Source organism: Rissa tridactyla, chromosome 8, assembly GCF_028500815.1.
Source record: "Rissa tridactyla isolate bRisTri1 chromosome 8, bRisTri1.patW.cur.20221130, whole genome shotgun sequence".
In the NCBI taxonomy this organism is placed as follows: Eukaryota; Metazoa; Chordata; class Aves; order Charadriiformes; family Laridae; genus Rissa; species Rissa tridactyla.
Genome location: NC_071473.1, coordinates 21,844,292 through 21,858,751, shown reverse-complemented (window position 1 = coordinate 21,858,751; position 14,460 = coordinate 21,844,292). Strand labels below are relative to the sequence as shown.

Here is a 14,460-nt window from a genome sequence, read left to right as displayed (position 1 = left end):
CGTGAGTCCCAGGCCGGAGCGCCGCGGGGGCCGGCGGGGGCGGCGAGGCGGGCGGGAGCCGCCGGGCCGCGCCGGGGGGAGGAGCGGGGAGGCCGCCTGCCGGGCCGGGGAGCGGCGGCGGCATGTGAGCGCGGGCCGCGGCCGGCAGCGCGGCGATGGGGCAGCAGGTGGGCCGCGTCGGGGAGCCGGGCGCCGGGCTCCAGCCGCCGCCTCAGCACCAGCAGCAGCCGCGGGGACTGCGAGGAAGCAGCGCGGCCAGGCCGGCGGGCCGCCGGCGGGAGGCGGTCGGGCGCACCGCCGAGGGAGGCTTCAATATCTTCACCCAGCACGGTGAGGGGCCGGGCCGGGCCGGGCCGGGGGGGCTAACCGGGGCTGGGGCCCGCCTGCGCTCGCCCCCCACCAGAGAATCGGGTGGGGGGCTCGGAACGAGATCGCCCTTCCTTCCCCTCCCTCTTTTGTTGTTGTTGGTTTAAATGGGGGAGGGGAGAGTTGTTGCCGGGGTGAGGAGAGGCGCCTCTTGCAGGCGGACAGAGCGGGGCAGCCCCTGCCACGTCCCGGGGGATGCTCGCCTCGGCCCGGCCCGGAGCCTGGCGACGAGATCGGGGCAGGAGAAACTACCCCCGGAGCTGGGGGGAAGGGACTGCCCGCCATGCACAGCAGGACCGAGGTGGCACCACCGGGAATCAAAACTTGCAGTGCTTGGTAGCTGTCACTGCGTCGGTTCCTAGCTATGGTTTTGTTTACAAAGGTAAACGTTACATGTGTTTTGTCTTTCTGTTTACTGAGGCGCTTATAATTTGCTCTTCTAGATCTATAAGTCTCTGTTGCTATAGAGCTCCTGACAGAGCAAGCGATCTTGTTTTGACTGGGGTGTTATAGCTGCCATCTGATTCTTAGTTGAAGTTTTTGCCTGTCCGCTTCTATTCTTATTGCTGTAAACTGATACCGGAAATATTTAATGCAACATGAATACGGTCTGTAATCTCTCTTAGGAGGAGCCCACAACTTCAAATCCCCCTTTGTAACTACGTTTGGTGTTTTTTTATTTATTATATCTGTTTGGTAACAACTTAATATAATGCGCAAGTTTTGGAAGGCATGATCAATTGAAATGTCTGCCTTGACAAACATGTTGAGAATAGACGTGTGGATGCATCTCTAATCCTAAATAACTGACTCTGCTATGGAGAGCTTGGCTGGTTTGGCTTTTGGTGAAGAGAGGTGTGAGTGTTTATAGAGCAAGGCTGCTTCTGACAATACATATTTTCTTTTGCTCAATAGAATGAGCATAGGCAAAAAGATTAAGGAACATGCAACCAGCAGTCTAAATGTAAATATCATCTGCTGTGACTGCTGACACATAAGTATCTATCAAAACAAGAGCGCAGCACTAAATCTGGTTCTTAAAATCTCAGTGTTGTCACAGCATTTGAGGTCAGGGAGCAGTATCAACTTTAAAACCAAAACAGAACTCTGTGCTTGCTGGAACGCCTGACCCGCTATTACCACAATTAAAACTAAGGATTACTATTTTATTGCATCTTTCAGCTGTAATATCATCAACTTAATGTTTTACTCTGTCGTCTTTGTAGTTTTGTACTTCAAAAGGCACTTTGGCAGAAACATTACTATAAAATAGACTAATACTGTAAATTCACAATGTTAGGAGCTGATCTTGGAGGTTATGCACATACCCTGCTTCTTTCAGTATGCTGAGGTCTAAGTCTTGAGCAGCAGAGCAAAATTGCTGTATAGACTGCAAAGTGTGACTTAGCAGGCAAGAGCACTCCCGGTAATGACCGTCTTTCAGTGTTTTGGTACCAAGTTGACTGGTTCTTGCTCTTACAAGGCTAGGATGGAAAGGACATTTGTGGGAAGTACAGTACAGCACGTGAAGACATGTAGTTCCTTCAGAATAACACAGTTGAGACTGACTCAAGCACATCTTTTCATTATTGCTGCATGTTTTAGTAGTAATTTAGTTCAGCATCCTGAACAAATCCTTCTAGCTCATCCCTCCACCATACTAAATTTTAAAGGTAGAAGGTAGGGAGAATTATCTACATGTAATGGCAGGGAAATTGAGAGAAAAAGCTTTCTTAAGCATGCACGCACACACACGCAGACAAATTATGTGCTCTGCCAGCCCTTCTGCTCTAGACCTAGAAACAAGAACGAACCGGGAAAGTCAGCATGCTCTGAATAAAACTGTTCAGTGGCATATAAAAAGAACATTTCTCTGTGATAACAGCAATTGTATCTTTAAAATAATGACTATTTTTGTTGCTTAGGTTATCTGCTTCAGCGGTAGGGTAATGAATATCATTTTACTTAGGTCTTTGTTACTTCTGTTATTTTATTTGCAGACTGTAAAGGAAGATGTGTCTGTTGAAAATAAGATACAGCTTTTTATTCTTTTAGATTATGTAAAAGGGGTGGGTTTTTTTGGCAATCCAGTTTTTGAGAGTTTCAGGGCAGGCTTCAAGCTCCCATCCCGTCTTGGTGAAAACCTCAGCTGTGTAAATTGTTCCCTGCGTCTATGCACATTTTCCTAGAAATCAGTGAACAACTATTAATAGTCTATAGCAAATGCTAGTCAAAGTTGTGTACCTATTTAAATACTTGTCTTGGGTAATAAGCAAAGGTTTTTGTCATGTTCCAGAATCTGGACTTCACTTGCTTTCTCAGAGAAATTGTGTTCTTGTGATCCTGACTCCCCTTATCTGAGGGAATATTTTTTCCCTCTGAACTTCTATTCTTATTTTTCATTTACTGGCCTTGTTCTCTGTGTTTACTTAACCTGGCTTTCTGCTAGCTTTCTTTAAGTGCTATGCTTCTTTTGCTGAGATGCTGTGATTGCTGGCAATACTACTTGATCCACATGCCTCTTTTCTAGTCATTTCTTTCTGAACCTGATCCTTCCATCCTATCTCTGGGATGTGTATTCACAGTATATGAAAAGTGATGGAAAGAGCACAGGATTATGGGCTAGCACTCTTGGACCACTGACTAAACCTGCCAGTCTAAGGATGAGCCTGGATTATCTGCCTTCCTTCATGCATTCATTGATGTGAGAAAGACAGCCTTGTGACTGGTGCTAGACCCTTTATGAGTATAAATCTCTTCCTCAGCTCATGTTGTCAGATATCATATCTAATGTGCCAGGAGTGACGTGAACCTTTCTAAGTACTCTCGCCAAAGTTCATTTTGAGGGTGTCCTGTTTCTGGGGTTGCTTCTTATGGATTGTTTATGAAAAGGATGGAATTAAACAACGTTTCCAGCCTCAGACCCATTTTGCTATAGGATTTTGAAGAACAGGTTTTGTCAAATCAATAAAGTGTAAAATCTCTTATGCCAGGCTACCAAAACTGAGAGAAGAGCATTTTTACGCAACTAACTTGAAGTGTAGTTACCCCTGAAAAATCAAGAGATTGAGTTGAACTAGTTTGTCCCAAGAGTGTGTGCTGTGTTACAGTCGTGTAGGAGAAGCACTACAGGTATACAGGCACTACCTACTTCAGAATGTATTTTTGGAAGAAGCAAGGAATTTGGAGATGTTTTCTGATTTATGGAAAGAACAGGGAAATCTGCATTGTGGCATCCCGCTATTCTATCATGAGAACAGACACCTAGGCTCCCGCAGGCCTCAGGTCATCGTAGTATTGAATTCTTTGAGCACTGCTGTATAGTTGGGCAGAAAAGTCCTAAGCAAGCTGATAGACTGATGTGATTTGTTAGCCGTGGAGCAGAGTTCTCCAGGATGCAAAAGATAGTTCTGGATTTTGCAGCCTTTTGCAATTAGCCCTTCAAAGTGCCCCGTCACGAGCATTCCTAGCATGTAATCTGTGACTTATAAAAGTAAGCAATGGATCATCAAGCATGTCGGTTGCTAGTAATGTACTAGAAAGGAAGAGCGTAAACAGAAGGATTATTCAAACACCGGTGTTTCCATGTACACTGCATCAGAATTAACTAGTACCACAGGGACAACAACTCAAGAGGGAGAAGCCGCTGTGAACACTAGTTATTGATCAAATTCTTACAGTTCAGTGCAACCAGAAAAGATAAGCGGTACTTGGTGCCATTACAGGATGAGCTTGCTTTCCCTTTCAACGAAGGAACAGGGGAGAGAACAGGGAAGTAGGTTATCTTCTTATCCTTTCAGTAGTTTGTTTGAGGGAAAGGGGTACAACTGATGACAACCAACAACTTCCAAGTTGCATGGGCTCTACTCGGCTCCTCGTATGACCTTCGAACAGTGACGTGCTGTAATTTTTTCTGAAGAGCGGTGATAACTGCCTTCCGTACCCAGATATTCTTTGGAATGGCGTTAGCATGCTTTTCATCTCCGAAAAGACTTGCTGAGTGTTGTAGAAAACATACCGCAGGAAAAGCAGATTATTTAAATCCTGGCTAGGAAGCCCTTGCAATACCTGTTTGCAATACCGCTACAGTTGCCTTGGTGATATATTTTGGGGTAGCAGAAGGCTCTGCCACACTTGAGCTTTTGATCCAGCAGGCGCAGGACATTTGTTCCCTGTTTTGTTTTCTAGAGGAGGAGTTTAACAACCTTTTACTATGTGCATCAAGGTCAGGCAAGATAAGCCTATACTTTTAAAAATAAAATTATCATTAAAGCTCCCCTAAGACAGTTGGAGTGCTATGCCACGTGATAAAAACATTCTAAAACAGGAAGAAGCATAAATAACACTATCCCTTTGAATTCAGTGAAACTGAAGGGCTGGATGCAGGAAAATGGAAAGAAGGAGAGAAAATAGGGTCAGTTTAACAACTGCACTTTGTGGGCCGCCTAAAATGTTCTTTATTTTTCATCCCAGTGAAATGCAGCTAGCTCAGGCCAGAGCTACTTGCCCGCAGACTTTCCTGTCAGTAAATGCTCTGTGCAGATGGAATATAATCACTGTATTCAGTGCCTGACTCTTTGTGCTGTTAATCAGAAATCTTGTGGGACCATAATGTATAAATAACTCTTAACTAATTGTTTGGGGAATAAAGGATAGTTTCAGTTAAGTGTCTAGAGGAACATCTCCCGTAGAACATAAAATTATAGGTGTGTTCTCTATTGCATCATTTTCCATGATGTCTAAATTATTCCTGCAGATTTGGTTGCACTCAGTACTCATTTTCATACCTTGTCTTAAGTTAGGATTTTTGCATGCTGTATTTCTCAAGTGAGGACTCTACCAACTTGATGGAAGGGACAATATAACCCAGACTACTGATCTATTGTAATTCCTGGCGTATGTATATTTCCTATATACTTTTCACATAAACAGGGGAACATAGTTCTGACTAACATCTTTTGAAGTAACTTCATTTCAGTCTTACCTTCTCCAGACTAACTTAAAAATCAAATCTCAAAGCCCCAACAGATCTCTGATTTCTCAGTTCTCCACATGTAGCAGCAGATGGTGTGGTACAAGTTGTTCTAGCAATATTTCACAAACTTGCTATTGCTTGCAAGTGCAGTGTTTTGTAAAAAAAAAAATTTTTGGGTTTTTTTTTGGAAATAGGGACATGGCCAAGTGAACAAATCAGTGGAAAGTGAATGTGTAAGCTATTGGACACAAAAGCAAATTGTCACAAGTGGCTTAAATAATCTTTTTTAATCTAGCAGGACTGATGGCTCACATAATTATAGTTGGAAGATAGTTGGACAATCTCCTAGAGATGCTGTAGCAGGGTTGGCTTCAGGAATATTTTATGGCTGGTACTAATTACAGATTCTGGGACAGTAGGCTTGAAATCATGTTTTCACTGGTGCTCAGGAGAAGTGACCTGTTCTGTGACCCACCCACTTCAGCATATGTCATTTTTGTTCTTAAAGCAGGCCAGACCTTGCTGAAGGCAAATCATACTTTTTAGATATTTGTTTTATAGATAAAGCTAGATCGTTAGTGTGATTTATTCTAGCCCATTTCTCTTAGTTGTCACAACTTAATGTTTCCAATATACTTGTTATCCATAAACTGTCTTCTAAATACTGCTGACAGCTGAGTAGTTCACACTCACAAGGAACTCTCTTAAAATCCAACTAATATAAAACAAGAAACAGAGTTTATACTTATTCCAGTAGGGATGCGTGTGAAAGTTATTACAAGTAACACAGTTAGGTTTTGTTTAGTGACTTGCCAAGTTCATTTTCACCTTGTTCTATTTCAAAAAGCCAAGGACGGTTGATCACAGACTAAAGCCTCTCCTACACTATAACTGTTTCAGAATCTGATATCCTAAATCACTGCTTGCCAAATGGTTAGTAGTTCTTTCAACAGTCCGTAACTATGAATGATGCAAAGTTTGGTAGCAGTAGTGCAAATGGCCCCTTGGCTGGCTTTGCAGGTGAATCTGAAAAGCAGGCAACAGCATTCAGAAGAGTATTTACTGGTAAAGAAATATTTCTCACTGTTGTTTGGACCACCAGCAGTCTCTGTTTCCCTCAACGCAGCAGGAGAGAAACAAAAGCTTGCCCTGAGTGGAGTAACACAGTTGACTTGTTGGGTCCAAAGTAATGGTTCTCTCACCATTACTGCATCATCCCTGACATTTCTCTGGTTTTGTGGTTATGAAATACTTTATTTTAAAGGCTGATCTTGGTGTTATCCGTGGAGGTTATTCTTTCTAGAATAAGCGACTGTTACAAAACCATTGAGGCTTCCTGTTGGTAACACTGTAAACCACAACAACAAAGCTTAGTTATATTACCCATATCTGCTCAGGAAGTTTCGTGCGCTTTGCGGGCTTGCTATAAAGACATGCACATCTCCCAGTACGATTGCTTATCTGCAACTGTGTATAAATTAACTTTTTAATAGGTGGCTTTCAGTATCAGCTAAATCAGCACAGGAATTTCAAAAAACAGTCCAAAAATAACTTTGACTCTTTTGAGGGGGAGACAAAGATGCACAGAAATACTTCACTAAGAATTGAATTGGTTTTATTTCGATCTTTTAGTGTTCTTTAAAGGCCATTTAAATGTATGTTGTTTAAGACTGAACTCATTCAAGAAATGCCTTTCCTCTTCTCCTGTCCTTCTCTCCCAAACATTGTCCTTAGGATTTTAATCTTACTATGATACTTTCATTAAAAATAATTACATATGTTAATAAACTTGGAGCTTCACTTACGTTGATTTGAAAATATTCTATGACAATAGCAAGGTGAGAACTTCGACTATAATTATGTAAGAAACGTATCTCTTCAATGAAGGAAAACTCATTTTGTATAGGACAGTTCTGCATCCCCTCATCCCGTAATTTGATAATACTGGTTTGGATTTGGGGCTCTTTCCTGGTTTGTTTGGTGTTTTGTTGGGTTTGTTGTTATTTAATACTAAAGTGAACCAGAAGTAGCTGCTTCTTGTTACAAGCTATATATGGCAAAGGCATAGGAACCATCTCCTGCTGCTGTTGGGGTGAATTAGGAATCAAGTTAGAGGATAGGAGGAAGAGAACATTCTGGATTTGTCACCCTGTGCACCTCCCAGTCTATTTCTCCTTCTTTTCTCCTACAATAATCCCAACAACAAAGCATCAGGCGTGTCTCTGCTGTTCCTATTTGTCGTCATCTCAACTAGGATATGAAGGATGAACAGTTATGAAGAAGAGTATCTCCAGAAAGACAGATAATGCTGGAGAGGAAAGAATGGGAATAAGGAAAGACTGGGAAAAGACAAAAGGGTAAAAGCTGATCTTGCAGCTTCTCCTTGATAGTGAATTTTGGTAGACTGGAGATTGTATTTTAAAACATAATGTCTGAAGCTGAACAGTCAAAATACCATCTTGGGTGTATTTAATAATTGTTGAATGAGACAGGTGGGCCTTCTAAATTGATCTGTGATAAGTTAGAAGTGGATTACAGACTGATGTCCCTGTAGTGGGCAGCATACTGGTTGCGGGTTTCCCTCCATAAAATAGACTAGACTGTTTTAGTTGAAAGGGACCTACAATGATCATCTAGTCCAACAGCCTGACCAATTCAGGGCTGACATGGCTGATGACTGAGATCAGGAACAACAAGATGAGAGTTCCAAGCTCCTGGAACACAACCAAATGTTAACTTGCAGGACTGTTTGTTTTGGGAAAGAAAAACCCACCAAAATCTCCTCCTCTTGTTCCCTTCTCGCCAGAGGTAGAATCAAGTACACTTGAAGAGTTAACACGTATACACTCTGTAGAGTTCATATGTGGGATTTACAGTGAATTGGCATAAGATACCAATAATCACTTTCGTTGCAGGTCGAGTGTGCTCAGCACCATGGCTAATTTTGAAACAGGTGTCAGGCTTGCTTCTGGTTGAAAGAAATTATATTAATATTTGCTATTACGGTGGTAGTATGTAGCATAGGCCATGAAGTGTTCCTGTTTTTTCAGATTCTGTGTTCAATTAGACCCATAATTTTTGGAGAAGTTGACTGTAGAGAGTACTGTGCCTGTACAGTATGCACACCAAAACATACAGGAATTGCAAAGTGAAGAAACACTTCCTCGTCACAAATCTGTGTACACTCGAACGTGGCCTAGCCTAGAACTTGTTTAAATATTGTCATATCCGAGTAGATTAGTATTACTTCCTACATTTACCTTAAACATTGGGGGTCCGAAAGGTGTTTACAGAGCGCGGGTCTGTTTTCTAGACAAAAAAGGAAAATGTTTATACTTTTTAATTTTGTAGCCCGTGGATTGTGAAGATAACCCTTCAAACCCAAGCTGGAGTGTAAATTAATATAATGAGGCCTTTCTTAGCTTACAGGGTCAACTCAGTTTCTCAAGATTATTTCAAAGGCTTTGCTGCTTAGGGTTCATTTTCCTTACCAGCAGTGTCATGGAGTTAACAAGACTGTTCAGTTTTACTGCTGCTATTCAGAAACCTGTGGGAGGCTGTGCAACTGATGAGAATATCAATTTTGTGTTGCTACTTAGAAAAGCCAAGAGCAGAAGTAGAGACAAGATAGAGCTATACTGGTACTTCTGAAGTGTACTTAATAGAAAAAAAACTGGATTAGCCTTGAAGGGATTTCAAAAGAAATAATTTTTACAGTGTTATTTCCGATCCAGCACTCTAATATGTCAGAACTTGCCAATTAATGAAACTATGCTGACTGTTTAGCAGTAAAAGAAGTCTGTTTATGTAAGCGTTTTTAAAATTTTTACAAGTTAGTCATCTAGGAAGAGTGAAACGGACTGAATCTGAATAACCTTGAAGATCTTTTGAAACGGTTAGTGGTATAGCTTCCGTCCTCCATTAAGTCACTGGACGCAGCAGAACTCAAGCTTGTACTGGCCTGAGCTGGATTGCATAAGCATGGACTTACCGCTTGCGTTTGATGCAGTTTTTTCTTAGAATACAGGTTTTAATTGTAAAGCTCTACTTCAGTACAAGTGAAAGAGAAACAGCGTCCTTTGTCTGAGAGCCGATTTGTGTTTCCTTTTCTCCTATAAATTAAGTTTTTTCATCTTTTCATCTATAAACCATCAAAGAAAAAAATTCAGTCTAATAGTTGGCAGCGCTTGGGCTCAGATTTAAGATACTAAAGTTAAAATAGCAAGTTCTTCAAACTTGAATGTTAAATTGCTGAATGTCCTACATGTGCTCTTTATAATATTGTTGATATTAATAGAGTCAAGTCTTGGTAAAGTTACTCTTAAAATGGCACCTTGATCAAAGCATAAAGGCTGTGGTATAGGCAAGCCCTTGAACAGATGCTCCAGAAGTTGTTTGTTTGATCACTTTGTGGTGATACCACTCATTTCTGGTTTGTTTTCAAACCTGCTTTTTTATTGACAGAATTGGCATCAAGTAAGCCACGGTGAGCTTTATCATTTGTGGCAGTAACATATATAAATAGTGAGAGCGACCTCTCTGCAGGCCCTGCAGAATTATTCTGCTTTCTCCTGGCTAGGTAGATGAGTGGGGTTTTGGTAGGTTTTCTCTTTTTTTGAGGCCAAAAGATGTGTACAGCTTGGGGAGGGATGAACAGTGCTTTTGTAATTGATACCAGTGTGAAACCTGTGCTCTGGCCCAATTACCCAGTGAAGCACAGCAATATACTTTTCCACTAATCATAAATTGTATGCTTGTTATTCAGGATGATGTTTGTTGGTTTTACTTAATTTTGATTTATGGCTTTTTTTGTTATTATTTAAATACCAAGAGTTAACAGAGAAACCAGAGGTACTTCATTAGATTAAAAAGGCTTTGTGTACAGAAGATCCTTAGAATAAATAGGAAAATGGAATATAGTGTTTTGCGGTGCTAGTATTTTAAGTTATATTTAGGTTTTTTCTTCAGGATCTCAAAAAACTGGGTATTAAGGTTTGCAATGTAGCTGTGAGGAAGGAGCTGATTTTTCATGGTAAAAGAAAATGAGATTTATTTTTTTGAGTAAACTAATACATTTGAGTCTGATATAAACTACAGAAGAACAACTAGCCCACTTTTCATAGTTTTTTTTCCTTCCAGAGGTACACTAGGTGGCTCAGGATTGATGTGCAAAATCAGTAGATGCATAAATGAAGATTTGTGTAGCCTGCCACGGCTGTCTTGTGAAAGAGAAGTTTAGCAGGTTAAATTCTTGCCTTTGTCATAACAGTACTAAATCTGTTTTGTCGTAAATTTTTTTCATTTTCTGTTTTTAGGTCATCATAATTAAATATATTTAACTTCTTTAGGGGTAAAATGTTTAAAGAGAGCATTGCCCTCTAAATCAGTCATTTAATTGTGTGATAATTCCTGCAATTTAGAAGTACAGATATTCTTTGAGAAGTTGAAATAGGCCAGAGGCTTAAGTCTGTCAGAGCTAAGCTTGTCTGTTGTCTTGTACAGAGCTTCTAATTCTTTCTTATTTTGATGTAAGTCTGCATAGCTTCCATCTATTTTTTGTCAAATGGTTAAGCTAAATTTGAATAAGACACTTTGTATGTGTCTTTCCATCAACACACAAGCTTGCACCATGAACAGTAGAGGTGCAATGACTTTTCGTGTGTGTGCTTTGTTAGCATTTCTGCTAAATAAAATGTTTTTCTCATTTTAGGGGAAGGTGAAAAAGCATATAACTGCTTCTAGGCGCAGCGTAACTCCAGAATAATGCTCAACTGGCTTCTAAGTACCTGCTCAGCCACAGGCAGATGGACTTAGCCCTGCTATTATACTCACTTGTGTTGTTGGCTATGGAAACTAGCATGCCTTAAGGCAGCATAATTATAAGCTGTTTAGACTCAGGTGAGCTTTGGTAGTTTTCTTGCATTACACATAGGGGAATGGTATCCTCAGGTGCTGAATATTAGCATGTTTTCTGTTGTGCATCATCTGTTACAGAGCTACACTGCAGCTGATATGCATGAGCCATTGCCAGTAAGCATTTTGTTCCTGAACAGGAACAGCATTTGACTATGAGGAACCTCTTGTAGAGCCTTTCTGCTTGCTTTTGCTTTCCCCTCTCCACCCAGAGTTCACCTTGTTATGTTCGAGCAGGGAAGCAGGCTTTGAAACACGCACCGCGTTGTCAGCAGGGAGCAGGTGAGTCTGAAGGAGCACAGCCTTATGCTGGGCAGAACTCCCACGTTAGCTGAGGAGCCTGGGCAGCACACAGGAGGCTGTGTGAATTTTGAAGAAGGTAAAAGGATCAATTGCAGCTGCTTATGGAGAACATGATTATCCAGCCTACCACGAGAGGGTGCTACAATGCTTTGACATAATTTGTCCATTGCTACAAGGTTTTTCTGTTAAGTAGAGGGTTTTTTCCCCCCATCATCACTGTGTTACAATTAAGAGTGTTTTAAGTAACTTTTGGTTTATGAAAGCAGGCAATATCCAATTATCAAAAGGCAGATGTAACTATCTTAAAATTTAAGGGAATTCCTGTTCATTTTGCTTTAAGAGCCAAACTGCTTCCTTTTTAGTTGTTCCGTTTCTGTCGGGCTTTATCCTAGATAACTTCATCTGCCGGTAAGAGAAGTTTTCCAGCTTGTTTATGTGTAAGTATGCAGGCAACATGAGCATGAAAAGACATTAAATCTGATACTTCTGGCTAGGTAATCTGAGCCCTCAAATTAAGAGTTAATTCTCATTGCTTCTGTGCACTTCTCATCTGTAAAACGGCAATAATGCTTGCTTGTTTTATGGAGATGCTTAGACTTAACTTTTGCATAAACACAGAAAAGCTGTCTGCAGGCTAAATGCTCAGTGATGCACTCTTGTCTCATCCTGTAGGCTGTTAGACAAACATGTGTTTGTTGTGGTTCTAGCCTGTATTTTCAAAATACTCGTGGCATGATAATAGGTCTGAAAGAAGATTAGTGTTTGTGTTAATTGTTTGACTTGCCTTGAAATGGAAGCTCAAAGCACCGTGCTTTGCTGAATGTTATCTGTCAAACGTCCATAAAGAGGCTGAAGCTACAGTGAATTAGCAACAGATAGAGAACTTCAGTATACTGTCTTTGGTTGTTTAACAGTAGAGCAATACAAGCAAAAGAGTGAATTGCAGTGAGCATTCATGCAGTTGGGTTATTGGCTGGCAGACAAGATCTCTGCAAAGAGGTCTCAAACCTGGTGTTTAGGGCTTAGGTATGTAATTACAAAAAAATAAGATCACCTCACACCGCTGTGGTGTTCATCATTGACTGCTCAGCTGTGGAGTAGTTGTTAACACTAAATTGGGATGAATTTGTGTTTTTCCTAAGAGTCACTTATTCCCTTTAATACTAGTCAGCAAAAGGCCACATTGAAAGAAACACAGTAATCAGTCCTAAACCACACCACTAGAAATGAGATATGAAAATCTGTTTCAAATACAACCAAGACAGACTTTCTGTCTTACGTACTATCATGGCAAAGCAAAGGCATGACTTCTGGTATGGTGTAGCTGCCCTCTTTTCTCCCCTACATTTTCCTAATTTGTTATGAGGTTGTTTCCTACATTTTCCTAATTTGTTATAAGCCTATTTCAGGCTTTGGCATCCAGCTTTGTTACATCCACCCATCCATTATTTCCTCTTACAGAAAGATTAAAACACTCTTCATCACACAGTGACCTGCTATGCTCCACCCCCTGAGCCTACAGGGAGGTGGGCTTGTAACTTTTGAAACCATAAAAGCTATTATAGAAGCGTCATCTTGGTTTGTTAATAGAGTAGCAGGCTTTAGTATATGGAATAAACCCCTCTGGTACAGCAGTGCTTCATATCACCAAACTGAAGGTTGCCCTTCCAGGGATTGCTCTTGTGCTTTTAGAAATTAGGTAATGATCCTGTGTGTTGAGAACAAGTGTCATTCCATAATGAATACTGTGTGAAATGAGGTTGTCTGAGGCTTAAAGGGAAACAGAATTGAATATCCAGGAACTGGTGCTGGCGACAAATTAGGAAGAACTGTTTCCTTTCCTATGAGTGTTTAGTATTCTTACTCAGCTGCCTGTATCTTTATTTGGAGCCATAGCTGTTCTGAAAATGAGAAAGGTGATGCACAGTGCCTTTTCTGTCTGACTCTCTTCTGTTCTTGGGGAAAGCTTTTTCCCAAATTCCTTGCCTTTGCTGACAGGCAAAGGATGTCAGCTCTAAAACCAGGAATACAGACATGCAGGAATTGAAGAAAATTGTTTCTCCCCATGAAGGTACCATCTTTGTTTAAATATAAAAAAAATTAGATACTGGCATGAGTAAAAATCCCTGCAGTAAGAAAACTATTTTCCGTAGTAGTATTTAGTCTATTCCCCCCCCCCGCCCCCCGACACACACTGTTAGAGTAGTAAGTTTATAGAAGGAAGACAGTGTTTTATTGAACAGATAAGTGAGAGGCATGAGGACACAAGATGGTTTATGCAATAGGTCTCTTGCAGAACTACTAACACAGCACCCTTTCCACCGGATCGTACTTTCTTTTTCAAGTTTGACTGTAGAGGCTTTCTATTATACTTACTCCTATGACAGATTTTCTTCCTTTTTTGATGCTTGAACTTAAAGCTACTGGTTTTAATTCTACTTCATTAGTGCTAAGAAGTGTAGGAGTTTCTGTTTAGAGAATATCAGTAGTTGAGTCTTATTCATTTGACAGATACATACTGTAAGGATTTTGTAACAAAAGCTCTAAGTATCACACTTTAGGAAGGACAGATGATCATCACTGGTTTGAGTCCCACTCTGCCATAGCTTTCAGTCTGATATTTAGCAAACTACTTTGTTTCTTTGCTTTAGACCTTTTTCTGCATAGTACAAATTTTACCCTACTCTGTAGGACTGTCAAGAGAATAAAATATCAAAACTGTGAGGCACTCAATATATCGAGTGCTACAAAAATATCCCCTGTAGTATCAAGTCATAATATTAGCATGCCCCAACTGAGAATGTTCTGTAGGCTGTGAATTTAATCCATGCAAGAATAAGCATTTACTGCTAGTGAAGGGTACAGCATGGTTAGCACTAGTGAGGGTAGTCACCCACAAAACA

The 14,460-nt window shown here is 40.8% G+C and overlaps 1 protein-coding gene across 2 annotated transcripts in view; it reads left to right on the top strand.

The window, feature by feature from the left end:
- The first annotated feature begins 101 nt into the window (after window positions 1–101).
- The window catches only part of ABL2 (ABL proto-oncogene 2, non-receptor tyrosine kinase), a 47,641-nt gene continuing 33,282 nt past the window's right edge, over window positions 102–14,460 (top strand). For both annotated transcript variants that reach the window (XM_054212219.1, XM_054212217.1), the window contains exon 1: window positions 102–330. In XM_054212219.1, coding sequence (XP_054068194.1) covers window positions 156–330 — 175 coding nt within the window. In that variant the 5' untranslated portion in view covers window positions 102–155. The remainder of the gene's footprint in view (window positions 331–14,460) is intronic.